The sequence below is a fragment of the Convolutriloba macropyga genome, chromosome 1 (genome assembly GCF_964194025.1).
Source record: "Convolutriloba macropyga chromosome 1, txConMacr16.3, whole genome shotgun sequence".
NCBI lineage: Eukaryota > Metazoa > Xenacoelomorpha > Acoela > Convolutidae > Convolutriloba > Convolutriloba macropyga.
In genome coordinates, this window is record NC_134468.1 from 53726338 (window position 1) to 53741585 (window position 15248).

At 35.7% G+C, this 15248-nt stretch overlaps 1 protein-coding gene across 3 annotated transcripts in view; it reads right to left on the minus strand.

Annotated features, from left to right (window-relative positions):
* Positions 1-3171: 3171 nt before the first annotated feature.
* LOC142340355 (THO complex subunit 2-like) overlaps positions 3172-15248 on the minus strand; it is a 215790-nt gene continuing 203713 nt past the window's right edge. For 2 of the 3 annotated variants that reach the window (XM_075390939.1, XM_075390932.1), the window contains 2 exons: positions 14183-14365; positions 3172-3490 (listed from right to left, as the gene is read on the minus strand). In XM_075390939.1, the coding sequence (XP_075247054.1) occupies positions 3425-3490; positions 14183-14365 (249 nt within the window). In that variant the 3' untranslated portion in view covers positions 3172-3424. The remainder of the gene's footprint in view (positions 3491-14182; positions 14366-15248) is intronic. The other variant, XM_075390943.1, reaches the window with a different exon arrangement.

A 15248-nucleotide genomic window follows, 5' to 3' on the forward strand; every position in this document is an offset into this window, starting at 1 on the left:
CTTGGCAAATGAAGCTCGATAAACCGAAAAAAATGACAAAAATTTTCGAAAACCTTGAAAAAATTTGAAAGTTTTGTCAAAAAATGCAAAAATTTGCAATTTTGAAATGTCGAAACCATCCTATTACCACTAGAAGCTACGCAGTAACCTGTTATCAAACCATGGAGTGGGTTCCTTGACATGTAGGGCTGATAAAACTCAAAAAATGACAAAAATCTCCAAAAAGCTTGAAAAAAATTGTGAAAATTAGTATAAAATTCGTGTTTATAGCGAGCGGTTATTCGTTAATAGCCACGCGGGGGTGCACTGGGGTGCTGATGGAGTTGACAACAGTCGGGTGAGGAAGGGGGGCAACCGTTCGGTGGGGGGGGGGGGGTGGTGGCAATAGTCGGGTGGGGGTCAACAGTTGGGGGGGGGGGGGTCTTCAACCTCTAAGAACCGCACCGCTCTTCACACCATAAGTATAAGTCTCCAAAACGGTTTTGGGCTGAAACAGAGCTGAAAGGCGGTAAGAGCACTTAATGCCCGCTGGGCGCTACCTGTTTATCCCAATTTTGAGGACGAAAAGTCAAAAGCGTCAGACGAAAAATCGGTCAAGCGAAAAATCGCATAAAAAAAGACCGACAGGACTAATATAATTGCTACAAACTTCGTTTGAGAGCAATTAACAATTCAGTAACAAAGATGCATCTTCATAGTTTTGAAAAAATCAAACTACAGAAAATCAAATTCAAACAGTCAAATTTGAAAAAAAAAAATCAAATTTACAGAATTGAAGTGCAAAAACAAATCCGTTTCTTCGTTCGGCTGTGAAAGTTCAATAATAAAAAATAATCTTACCTCAGTCCAAATAAAACATTGAACACAAAATTCAAAGATCTGACTAATTTAAAAATTTTGTGTAAAGTTGGAAAAATTGAAAACACGAAACAATTGTGCTTCTGAATATCAAACACTAAAGACCAAAAAAATTCTCAAAGAAGACAATAAAATCTCTTGCGAATCACAGAAAGCCGCATTTTTAAAAAGAAAAGACTTAGAAAAATTGGAAAATTGCTAAAATCGGATTAGTGTGTGTAAATAGCTGATATACACCACGCCAAATTAACTATGAGATGAGAAGAAATTACACTTGAAGGGCATTATCTCGCGTTTATAAGCACTGAAATATCATTTCCGGATAGTTAAATATTGATGCAGTGCCGATCAAAAAATATTGTATAAAATGCAAACAGCAACATAGCCGGCAGATTGCCGGAATAGCTGCGACGGAATAGACTTGCGTGCCATATAAGAGATAGAAACAGATACAGCTCTAAATTGATAAAAAAAATCGACGCCTCTCAAAAAAACGAGGTAAAAAACATTTAGCGATAAATTAATAAAGCTTGTTAAAATTCAGTCCGCAGAAGCCTCTTATTAGGGACCTTTACAGCACAATTGAGTTCATTTGACCTTAAAAAAAATTCAAACTAAACTTAAGTTTTAAAGTGCAAAAGTCATTTTATTGGGTGGCTATTAAAAAACAGTAAAAATCAAAGTGAAATTGCCGCATGTGAACAAAAAACCACTAGCGAGAAAGCGAACTTTTGTCCAAACACCGTTTTCTCACTCTACTTTAAATTTAGAGCGAATAAATTTCACGCCGCAAAACCCCTCACATTTTCGCTCCACTTCCTGTTTCGGCGTGACCGAAATCACTACTCCAAATTGACTTCAAAAATCATGAAATTTGTGTGAAGAGATCTTAAAAAAAAGACAGCGCCCCAATACAATTCAAATTCTTTGAATTGTAAAAAACCGAGAGCAACGCAATATAGCTTCGCTCAGCTTACAGCTTCGCAGCTATAAAAAATATAGCCAGACTGACGTTTGGCTGAAAACTTCTATCTAAACGCTTTTCTCGAAAACATGTATCACAGCCAAGAAGTGACTCATTCAGCGCAGTGCATGAACAAAACTTCTCTCGCTAATAGTACTCAATTGTTGGTGAGGGGTGACTGTGGGGCGTATAACTTCAGAACAGCTCTTCACACCATAATTTAATCTCCTCAAAACAGTTTTGGTTACTCGCACTATCAGAGACGAGTAAAGCGTAAGGCTCTAAGCGAAATTAATGCCCTCCTGGCGTTACCTGTTCATGAGGACGAAAAGTCAATTGTGTCAGACAAAAAATCGTTGGAGCGGAAAATTGCGTTGAAAAAGACCACAGGACAAAAAAACTGTTACAAAACTTTCATCAAATAAAAACCAATACTACTCTTCGAATCGTACAAACCAAGAAAACAACAATAGAGCTACGCTCAGCTTCGCAGCTATAAAAAGAACAAAGGATTACTTAGGGACTAGAACTGCGAAAGGCTCTAAGAGATCAGCTCATCCACTTAATGCTCTCCAGGCTTTACCCTTTTATCCCGTTTTTGAGGACGAGAATTAAAAGAGGTCAGACGAAAAACCACTCAAGCAAAAAAATGCATTAAAAACACGTTTGAGAGTCATTGAAAATAGTTGCTCAGAAGTGCGTTTTCCCAATTCTGCCGAATAAACGATACTAGTTCTGTGTTCAATCCGTCGATCCAGATTTCTGATGCAGCGCGATTGTCGATTGATGACAGATGGTCATCTATGGAAGCAGAAAAAATAAAATATACTGTTTATATTAATGCGTTGCCAAAATTCAAATTTTTGAACGAGAGCAATTTAGATTGCGTAAAAAATAAGAAGTCAAATGTAAAAAGGAGGAAAATCGGTTATGAAAAATACAGCATAAAAATAAGCAAACGAACTCAAATAATTGATACAAGCCAAGAGAGCCATCCAAAGGTGTTTGATAAAAGAACTAAACAATTTTCGGTCTTTCACATCTCTGAGGTAACCACTGAAATATTATTGCAAAGTCTCTCAATGCAATGATAAAGCTCTACAAATACTTTTACCCTATTGCTTTTTTTTAAATTCTTATGTATGATTATTACATGATGTGAATGGTATTCATAAAGACAGCTAAGAGAGAATAAAAACAGTTAGGTTAAAAGCACCCAAAAAGGGCTTGTCAGTGTTAAGTCAGTTAAATTAAGAAAAACTCCAGATTGGAGTCGTCATTTAAAGTTCCTAGGATGCAGGCGGAGTTGTGTTGTTGCAGATAATTCTAAAAACTGATAGAATTAAAAATAGAGGAAAAAGATATATTTAACATACATAAAAGTAAATAACACGAGAGAGCATCACAATTATCAACAAATCCACAAAAGAGAAGATCATCATCACTATAATTATTACCAAGAGTATCAACATTCATATCAACTAGAGGACAGCTGGAACGTTCTGAAAAACTACAACAATTTATTGGTGGGAGCACAGTAATGGTTAGCTGATGGTGAATGAGGAGGAAGTTTATCGGATATCTTTAGGCTGAAGATGTAGCTCATGAATCGTCTTTAACAATTTTCCGCTTCAATTTCTTAGCAGACTCGTCCACAGGTACGTCAGACTAAAATCAATTCAAACTTCTTACACCTCTTAAGAAAATTATTAAGGAAAGAGTGGGTAAATTACAAAGCAAATTTATTGATAATCAAAATAACAGCTAGTATTCTTCGCATTTTAATCAATTAAGAACAATAAACATACCCGGCAGATTGCCGGAAAATAGCCGCTGTTGATTCCCATAAGCAAGATCGCGGTCCAAAGAAGAGAAAAAAAAAACATTTTTGTACACAAGAAATTTTAAAGTGCGAACTATTTTGATGTCATTTTGGAGCTGAGCATACTCCTGGTTGAGAGGTTGTGAGGATTTCATTAGAGATGGTGACTAAGAACAAAGTTCGAATAACGGGCATCTAAAATTGGGCTTTATCTGTTTATCCCGATTCTATTTCCCATCGTTTTTTTATACTGACTCATTTTGAATTGCTTTGGCGAGCAACTGCTGTCTAAAAATACTTTTAGAAGAATGAGAGAAAAGTGAAACTAGTCTAGAAAAAGATGTTGAAAAAGCTGTGAGCTAAGGTTAAGCGAAAAAAAAATTTTGCGACGAAAAAAAAACATAGCACAACAAGTCTTGAAGTACAGTCCAACGAATTCAGAAAAATAAGCCGTGTTAGATGTCCAGTGAGAACAATCAGTTTGACACCATTTAGATTAAGCAATTTTACGACAACGGAAAACAAGCAAGGCTAAAAAATCATATCAATTTTTAAAGACATAGTCAAAATCAAAACATTGCTCTCAAATGACATTGCATCAAATTGCTCTCAAATAACCGGCGAGAGGTTGACTTCGTCAGTAGCTACCCACGGTTGAGGGCGTGATTGAAGGGGCGTGAGGTGAGCGCAGCGGGGGGGGGGGGGTGCAAAGGGGGCTGATAGGTGGGGTAACAGCGGGGGGCGGGGCAACGGTGGGAGGCCGGTTTTTTTGCTTCACGGGCCCTTACGGCTTGAACAATATGCAGGTGTGGGGATTTGGGGTAATGTGAGATGGGGGTTGTGGAGGGCGGTGGGGGTCACCCTCTAATAACCGCCCTTCACACAATAAGTCTCCAAAACAGTTTCTGTGACTCGCATACTTGGAGACAGGTGAGCTGAAAGGCTCTAAGAGCACTTAATCCCCGCTGGGCGCTACCTGTTTATCCCGTTTATCAGGACGAAAAGTCAAATGGGTCAGACGATAATTCGGTCAAGCGAAAAATCGCCTTAAAAAGACCACCAGGACTAATATAATTGCCGCAAACTTCGTTTGAGAGCAAATGAAGACGACTTCTAAGAACTTATGCCACTCATTGAATTTCCCTGTTTTCATTACCAACCGATGAAACCTCTCATTAATCATGTTAGGTGATAAGTTCAAAAAATACTTGCAAAACTCACTATGAGTTTTCTTAAAAACGGGCAGCGTATAAGTCAAAAAAGCAATAGCTATGAATTGAAAAGGTTTCAAACAAAAAATAAAAGCTTTTTAGAAACTAATGAAAACGGTCAATAATGAGACAAAGATATAAGAAATAAAGTTAACAGCAGAAAGTTAACAGCAAAACTCAAAAATTCTATAATATTTCTTGAAAACAATTGATGTTTAAAGTCATAAAAGGCATCTGCGTTAAACAGACACAATTAAATCTAACTCCTATCTAACTCCAATTAAATCTAACACGATCAACCTAACTCCTATCAGCAAACAATGAGGCCTGCGATTAATGGCAATAAACCATAAGACAACAAAAATTACAAAAGTACAAAAACTGAAAAATTAACACAAAATTTTTGAGAAAAAGTAGTGTCAAAGTCATGAAAACTAATGAGCTATTAACGCGGACCATTTATTAGTTTCGCTTGCGCCTCATTTTCAACCAATGAGAGCTGTCCTTGATGATGCTAATTGATTAGACAACAGAAATAATTTCTGAACGTGGGCAAAATCAAATGTTTTTCTGACAAAAAGTGTTCAGGTCATAAAGAGGTTCAGCTGACCCCTGATGGATTCTACCAGGTGCAATGAGTACACATATGTATCACATAAGTAACACATAAGTACACATAAAAAAGCACTCAAAGAAAAGAAACTCTAAAAACAGATTTCAAATTGACGCACGTGAAAAAAACCCCTCTCAGTAACCGAAAATTTGTTCAAACACCAATCTCTGACTCCAGTTCAAAAGCATTTTGAAAAAAAAATCAGGCCTTAAACCTACTCTAATTTTTGCTCCCTTTAGTTTTTCAGCGTTGACTAAATTGACTAACTAACGCCCAAATTGACTAACTACCGTGAAGAAGCTGAAAAAGCGTGATCATAACAGACTAACTTCAAGCGAATTGCTCTCAAACGACCGGCCAGCGGTTGCCTTTGTCAACAACTATCCACGATTTAGTGAGGCCAGCTTCAGCTTAATTGAAGCAGCTTCAGATGAGGGTATTAGATGATGACATCACGCCACAACAGCAGCTGAAGTGCGGCATTAACAAAAGAGTTAAAGAGAGAGAGAGATAGTGCGCGAGAGATAAAACGTGAAGGAGAATGAGAAGAAAAGAAACCCCAGACAACAGAGAGGACAGAGGAATATATTCCGTGATGAGATTCGATTCTGCAACAACTTCGAGTTTTCTCGCCTTGTAATTATGGCCACATAGAAAACTGAAAGTGCAAAATTCAAAATAAATGTTTCCGCATTTCGCAGTAAAAAAAGTTCAAGACATCTTTATGTCTCTGGATTAATATCATTTATCCTATCGGCAAGACATACGTTTCGGTGGCCAGCAATGATCGTTAAACTCAGAAAAAGACCAAAATATTCAAAAATTTGTAAAACGATTGCAAATTTTAACAAAGGTCTTATAAAATTCGTGATATCAATATCTTCCAAAGCATTTAATTGTCTCAAAAAAATATCCAGTATCCCTATTTCTAGCGTGAAATAGTTTCACTGGCTGATAAAGCTAAAAAATGGGAAACATGATAAATCTTTCGAAAATTTGAAAAAATAGAAATTTTATTAAAAAAAATTGCAAAAACTCGAGTCATTAAAATATTGAAAACCATTCCACTCACTCCAGAAACTATGCAGCATCTTTTTTCATCACAACTCAGAGGAGGTCCCTCGGCCCTTGGTGCCGGAAAAAACTCAAATTTGAAAAACTTCAAAAAAAATGGCAGTTTGCTTTGCAAAAAAATTGCTTAAATTCGTGATATTAAAAGCTTGAGCACATTCGATTACATCTAGAAACTATGCAGTAACCTATTATCAAACACTGGAAGAGGTTCCTTGGTTCTTGAGGCTGGAAACCTAAAAAATGACAAACTTCAAAAAAGCAAACATTTTTCTAAAATTGCTTAAATTCGTGACACTGAAATCTTGATAAGCATTCAATTACATCCGGAAACTATGTAGTAACATATTATTCATCCCTAGGGGATATCTCTTGGCTTTCAATGCTACAGCAACCAAAAATATGTCAAAATTAAAAAAACTTGAAAAAAATTGCACGTTTTAAAAAAAACTGCTAAAACTTGTGTATTAAAAAGTTGAAAACTTTTCGCTGGCCCATAAAATATTTTCAGTAACCTTTTATCAAACACTTAAAGAGGTTTTCTGGCCCCTGGGTCTGGAAAATCTTTAGTAAAAAAAGCTGACAGATTGCCAGAAAATAGCTGCAAAAGATTCGTAGATCTGCTTCGTAGATATTAAATTTTGATATAGAATCTGTATAAATTATTTCTGCCTCTATTATCTGCTCTCAAATAACCTTCAATTAGAGTGACACACACTCACTTGAAATTCTCTTTGAATTAAAGCAAATAAAAGTCAAATTCAAAATAAGGAAGTCATCTTTGACAGTGAGGTAAGTCACGTTCGACGCAAAATTTAATCACGCGAATGAACAAAAAAGTCGCTCCACTAAGAGCAAAAAATGACGTCAAGCATGCATTTTAGTTGACATCGCAAGAGCGAAAAGCAGATTTGAAGTGGCTGTGACGCCTTACGGTCGTAACAAAAATGTTGACAAGATTGCCAGAAAATAGCTGCAAAAGATTCGTAGATCTGCTTCGTAGATATTAAATTTTGATATAGAATCTGTATAAATTATTTCTGCCTCTATTATCTGCTCTCAAATAACCTTCAATTAGAGTGACACACACTCACTTGAAATTCTCTTTGAATTAAAGCAAATAAAAGTCAAATTCAAAATAAGGAAGTCATCTTTGACAGTGAGGTAAGTCACGTTCGACGCAAAATTTAATCACGCGAATGAACAACAAAGTCGCTCCACTAAGAGCAAAAAATGACGTCAAGCATGCATTTTAGTTGACATCGCAAGAGCGAAAAGCAGATTGGAAGTGGCTGTGACGCCTTACGGTCGTAACAAAAATGTTGACAAGGAAAACAAAGAGAAGGGCAATAATACCCCCAGCTATCGCTGTGCGGCCATTAATGAAAATAAATGTCAAAAAAAAAATTAGAAAAAAAATGTTGAAATTCGTGATAACAGAACGTTGAAAACCGTTACACTACCACTAGAAACTAAGCAATAATCTATTATCAAACCCTGGAGGTTCCGTGACACCTAGGGCTGCAAACTCAAAAAATAAGAATTTTCAAAACGCTTGAAAAAAACTGTGACAATTAGTACAAATTTGTGTTTTTGCTTGGATTACCAAAACATATGGACCTTAAAATGGTCAAAAAAAGAATCATATCTTGCAAAAGAACTTTATCAACTTTAATCAGCCTCAAATGTAGACGGGTCCCACAAAAAAATTGAAAAAATGACGATAAACACAAAAAATTGCAACATTTTGTGCTCAAAAACTCCTAAAAATGACGTTTTAACCTTAAACTACGGCCTTCCCGGTAACTTCATCACAGTAAGCACTTGCAGGACTACTAAACGCAGCTGAGAGCCTCTAATGAAACTACAGTAAGCACTTGCAGGAATACTAAACGCAGCTGAGAGCCTCTAATGAAACTTAATGTCCACTGCGCGCTACCTGTTTATCCCGTTTTTAAGGAAGGAAATTCAAATGGGTCAGACAAAAAATCGGTCAAGCGAAAAAACGCATTAAAAAACCAAAAGGACTATTATAATTGCTACAAACTTCGTTTGAGAGCAATTAAAAACCACGAGAAGGCCAATAATAGCCCCAGCTATCGCTGTGCGGCTATTAATAACAAATAAAAGCGGCAAAGTGAGGTAAAGCGAAACATTTTTTTGTTCAACGAAGTAAAAAAACATAGCAGGACAACTCCTGACGTACAATTCAAAGAACTTTCATTGACTAAACAAAAGACTAGACCTTAAATGCCATCCAACTACTCATCAGACAAAACGTGTCTCCACTAATTTAGGATTATCTTAAAACAAAACCATAATACAAAAATTAAAAAAAATCAAATCTATTAAAATATGATAAAAAATCTCATCAAATTTTTTCATAACTTGAGACCCGGAAATAACTATCTCTGCCAAAATTATTTCATCAACACAATTAGTACCCCCTGAAACCACTTATAAAATTTTTTAAAAATACTGAGCCAAATCATGAAAAAATAAGCTCTTACAAACACCTTCGACTAAAAACTGGAAAAGTTGTTAAAATTTTAAATATTACAAAAGCATGTAAATCCAAAGAAAAATTCTCTTCAGCGAATAGGGTATCCAAATTCTCGCAAAACAATAGGCAAGCCATAATAGGCGAAGAAACATGTCTAAAGACCAGAAAAAAAACGAAAAAAAACGTACAATTCAAAGAATTGTCATTGACTAAACAAAAGACTAGACCTAGCAGGGACTATGAGCAAACCGGGAAAACTATTTCTAAAAGCCGCAAAAGATTCGTAGATCTGCTTCGTAGATATTAAATTTTGATATAGAATCTGTATAAATTATTTCTGCCTCTATTATCTGCTCTCAAATAACCTTCAATTAGAGTGACACACACTCACTTGAAATTCTCTTTGAATTAAAGCAAATAAAAGTCAAAATCAAAATAAGGAAGTCATCTTTGACAGTGAGGTAAGTCACGTTCGACGCAAAATTTAATCACGCGAATGAACAACAAAGTCGCTCCACTAAGAGCAAAAAATGACGTCAAGCATGCATTTTAGTTGACATCGCAAGAGCGAAAAGCAGATTGGAAGTGGCTGTGACGCCTTACGGTCGTAACAAAAATGTTGACAAGGAAAACAAAGAGAAGGGCAATAATACCCCCAGCTATCGCTGTGCGGCCATTAATGAAAATAAATGTCAAAAAAAAAATTAGAAAAAAAATGTTGAAATTCGTGATAACAGAACGTTGAAAACCGTTACACTACCACTAGAAACTAAGCAATAATCTATTATCAAACCCTGGAGGTTCCGTGACACCTAGGGCTGCAAACTCAAAAAATAAGAATTTTCAAAACGCTTGAAAAAAACTGTGACAATTAGTACAAATTTGTGTTTTTGCTTGGATTACCAAAACATATGGACCTTAAAATGGTCAAAAAAAGAATCATATCTTGCAAAAGAACTTTATCAACTTTAATCAGCCTCAAATGTAGACGGGTCCCACAAAAAAATTGAAAAAATGACGATAAACACAAAAAATTGCAACATTTTGTGCTCAAAAACTCCTAAAAATGACGTTTTAACCTTAAACTACGGCCTTCCCGGTAACTTCATCACAGTAAGCACTTGCAGGACTACTAAACGCAGCTGAGAGCCTCTAATGAAACTACAGTAAGCACTTGCAGGAATACTAAACGCAGCTGAGAGCCTCTAATGAAACTTAATGTCCACTGCGCGCTACCTGTTTATCCCGTTTTTAAGGAAGGAAATTCAAATGGGTCAGACAAAAAATCGGTCAAGCGAAAAAACGCATTAAAAAACCAAAAGGACTATTATAATTGCTACAAACTTCGTTTGAGAGCAATTAAAAACCACGAGAAGGCCAATAATAGCCCCAGCTATCGCTGTGCGGCTATTAATAACAAATAAAAGCGGCAAAGTGAGGTAAAGCGAAACATTTTTTTGTTCAACGAAGTAAAAAAACATAGCAGGACAACTCCTGACGTACAATTCAAAGAACTTTCATTGACTAAACAAAAGACTAGACCTTAAATGCCATCCAACTACTCATCAGACAAAACGTGTCTCCACTAATTTAGGATTATCTTAAAACAAAACCATAATACAAAAATTAAAAAAAATCAAATCTATTAAAATATGATAAAAAATCTCATCAAATTTTTTCATAACTTGAGACCCAGAAATAACTATCTCTGCCAAAATTATTTCATCAACACAATTAGTACCCCCTGAAACCACTTATAAAATTTTTTAAAAATACTGAGCCAAATCATGAAAAAATAAGCTCTTACAAACACCTTCGACTAAAAACTGGAAAAGTTGTTAAAATTTTAAATATTACAAAAGCATGTAAATCCAAAGAAAAATTCTCTTCAGCGAATAGGGTATCCAAATTCTCGCAAAACAATAGGCAAGCCATAATAGGCGAAGAAACATGTCTAAAGACCAGAAAAAAACGAAAAAAAACGTACAATTCAAAGAATTGTCATTGACTAAACAAAAGACTAGACCTAGCAGGGACTATGAGCAAACCGGGAAAACTATTTCTAAAAAAAATCAGATCAAAAAATCAAAAAAATTTAAAAAATCAAAGTCAAAATGCCGCATGTGAACAAAAAACCAATAGCGATAAATTGAAATTTGGTTCAAAGAACAAACTAGACATAGAATGAACAATGAATGGATTGGGAAAACAATTTGGAAAAAAAATCCGATCCAAAATATCGAAAAAAACAGTAAAAATCAATGTGAAATTGCCGCATGTGAAAAAAAAGCACAAGCGAGAAAGCGAATTTTTGTTGAAACACCGTTTTCTCCCTCTACTTTAAAATTAGAGGGTACAAAATTCACGCCGCAAAACCACTCGCTTTTTCAATCCACTCCTTGTTTCGGCGTGACCAAAATCACTAATCCAATTTGACTTCAAAAATCATGAAAATGTGTAACAGATCTTAAAAAAACATAGCCGGAAGAATTCCGGAAACGACTCGAAGGACAAAATTGCCCATACTTATGACTTAATAAATAGAACAACTATTGTGAACCCTGAACCTCCACAAATGCCATAAAAATTAAGGAAGAATAGAAACGGCATTCGGACACAAATTGAACAGAAAAAAACTAGAAAAACTTAATGAGTTTTTTTAATAGTACAAGGAAGCATAAAACCGAGTAAAGTTTCTTTGCACTTAGAGCAATGAAAAGTTCGCAAAACAAGGGGCAAGTCATAATAGGCTAGGAAACTTCTCAGATTTAAAAAAAAAGAAAAACTACAAAAAATAAGAAAAATGGTTTAAAAATTCTCAATTTTTCTACCAAATTTCCCAAGAAAAAAAATTGATACCAAGAGAACTTTAGTCAATTGGTAACCGAAAATATCTTAAGTAACAAGCTTCTATTCGATTCCCACTTGAAGCATTAAAACAAAACAGGCAAAAAACCATTAAATTTTGTCTAAAAATCAGCAAAACTGATCAAAATCCTCCAAATTAGCATTAAAAATCAAATTAACTACTTGAAAACTTTAATTCCTATCAAAACAAACCTAAAACTAATACATTATCATAATCAAACCTCATAACCATCAAAAGTTGCAAAAAACTGCTTTCAAATGCCGCACGTGAACAAAAAAATTTCGTTCGCTTAGAGAACATTTGTTTCAGACATCAGTTTCTCGCTCTCTCAAAAACAGCTGAATGAATAAAAACCACTCCCTTTTCGCTCGACTCTTCAGATTTTTTCAGCGCCAAAATCACTCGAAATTTTTTTCACTTCATTTCCCGCCTCAAAAAACACCCCAATAAAATTGATTAAAAAAAGTAAAGAGATTAAGAAAAGTTAGTAATATCTGTCAATGAAAAGTGCTCTAAAAAAATTCCAACAAAACCCCTAGAAAAGTTCCTATCAAAAGCTAGAATACTAAAAAGTAGCAAAAGCAGAATCAGAAGATTTCAGCGAACATTAAAAAAAATCACAAAAATTCGCGGAAATCTTCATAAAATTTACTCAATTATCTTTAATAAAATGACTCAAAACTGAAATTAAAATCATCAACACGCATCAAAACAACTCAATTGAATACAAAGAGTATATAAAAACAACTTGAAAGAAATCTTAGAAAAAAATAAGCTTTTTTGATTTCACAAGAGCACATAGAGCCAAAAAACGTTAAACTGAGCAAAAAGAAAACAGAAAAACTTCCAAAACAGTAGAAAAACCGACTAGGCTACGAAACTTCTCTAAGTTTAGAAAAAAGCGAAACACAGCAAAAAATTAAGAAGAATAATTTAAAATGTTTCAGTTTATTGTGATTTTTCTTAACAAAAAAATCGTTTAAAACCTAAGAAAATGTAATCACTTGGTATCTAAAGACTCAGTAGCTAACATGCGTCTATTCGAAGCCCATACAAAGCAATATAACAAGACAAAACGCAAAAAATTGCTAAAGCTATTAAAGCAACCTTAAAAAATCACACAATATCATAATAAGACTTCTAAACCAAAAAAATTAACAAAAAAACGGTTTTAAAAAGCCGCACGTGAACACAAAATTTCGCTCACTTACAGAAATTTTTTTCACACCTCAATTTCTCGCTCTCTCGAAAACAGCGGAATGAACAAAAAACCACTCTTTTCGCTCCCCTCTTCACTTTTGTTCAGCACCCAAACCACGCGGCCCAATACAATTCAAATTCTTTGAATTGTAGAACGGACTTCTCCAATACTCCTCTTCGAATCGTAAAAAAGACAGCGCCCCAATACAATTCAAATTCTTTGAATTGTAAAAAAAAATAGGAGCGCTATAATAGCCGGCTAAGATGAGGGCGGCTATTAAACAAAATTAGAGATTCGTTAGAACGAATCAATTTGGTCTGAAAGGTCTGAGTTGTAAATGCCACTATATCGGCCTGGCCGCGGTGTCTTTTGTCCATAAAACAGACATCATTTGTATCAAATCCATCAGAGATTGGGTTACGTCCATCGGCTAACAAAGCAACCCGTTTAAAAGCCTAATAAAAGTAGAGGAGTCCGCCTAAATTTCTGCAGCAAGGGGTAATTTTTTTCATAAAAATTTAGATTCTTCTGGTTTCGTCAACCCTTCGTTGAGCATACATTGTTCAGACCACCGAGATCCACTTGCTATTTTCATTCAAAACGCGCTATATAAAAACAATTCGCAATTGGAGGCCATACACGGGATTTTGGACAATTAGATCCAGATGTGATTATTAATTCACCGGCTCCAGCGCAGACAATTTTATTTCGCTTGTTCTGGAGAACTTAGGCACACTTAAAATTTTCCAGTCTGTCCTTTTGCTCAAGGTACTATTTGTTTTTACAAAAATTAAACTATTTCTTTGAAAAACCCTACTTTTGACAAGGTATCCAAAATGAGCGTAATTTGTGTCGGGTTTTCTAATTGTAACACGTAACGACCAATATTTTGCCTAAATCCGAGGTTCAAAATTCCAAAACCATTCTTTCCCCACCCCTATATTAGGCCCCCCAACATCAGAAACGTGAAACAGGGCACTAAGGATCTTTTGACTGAGCCGAGACAGCTTATTTGGAATTTGCACACATGCGCAATCAATAAAAAATATAGCTTGGGAAGTGCAGTGTACCTTTTTGTCATCGTGTTTTCGCTTCCTCACAGGCGAAGCAGAGTCAGCAGTGGCAGATAGTGTGATGGTTTTCTCAATTGACTTGTCGCGCGAGCTGCCTCTACTGGACGAAGACAGCCTAACAGAACCAGAAGAGGATTTGGGAGTATCCGATTTGTTGTTGCTGTGAGCCACTTCACTCGACTGAAATCAAATACCAAAAATCATCAAAACCATTATGTTTGGTATTGATAAAAGCGTTCTGCTCATCAAAATGGACTCTCTGAATATTCGCAAGGTTTAACGCGAGAATTTAGATTGGTGTCTCAAATGAAGTCAGCAAAACAATTTTCCGAAAACACTTTTCCCAAACAATCCAAAAGCAACGCATGAGATACGTAAGAGATGCGGAGATAGGAATTAGAGTTGAACGCGAACGAGCGCAGAGCCATGTGAGAAAACCGAGAATCAGAGCCGAATGACTGAATTTGTTTGTCCAACTAATCCGAATGGTCCAAATTAAAGTACAACAAATGTAAGTTGTCGTCGCTCGACTATCTATGGCGTGCGGTCGGGTTGCCCCCCCCCCTCCCCGAGCCCCGAGGTTGCGACCAAAGAGACCTTCCTTACACCTATTTTTTAAGTATTTTGCGCAAAAAAATGCCACTAAAGTAGGGAGTTTAGTTTAAGATCAAGCAATCACAGCACGGGAAATATTCGGCTTTAAATCTCATTTTATGGTATTCTGCTCTGCGCCCGTTCGGCTCTACCGGCTTCCTCCAGGAGATACGCATTACAACTAAGAATCTTCAATCAATTAGCAAACAGACAACCGGTACATTATTATCTCCGCTATAATGTCCATTAATCATTTGTTCAATCTTACAGCACTAGATTGGGTACTTCTCTTAAATTCAAAAACTAATGTGCTATAATTTAGCATCGATCGTTCTTACCGTAATGAAGAAACCAGCTACTAGTCCAAAAACTGCAGATCAAATATTCCATTCTTCCTACCAAAGATAATTACCAATTTATAGAAACGAAAAAACCGCTAGAGGAGCAGCAATTTAACCATTCAAAGAAA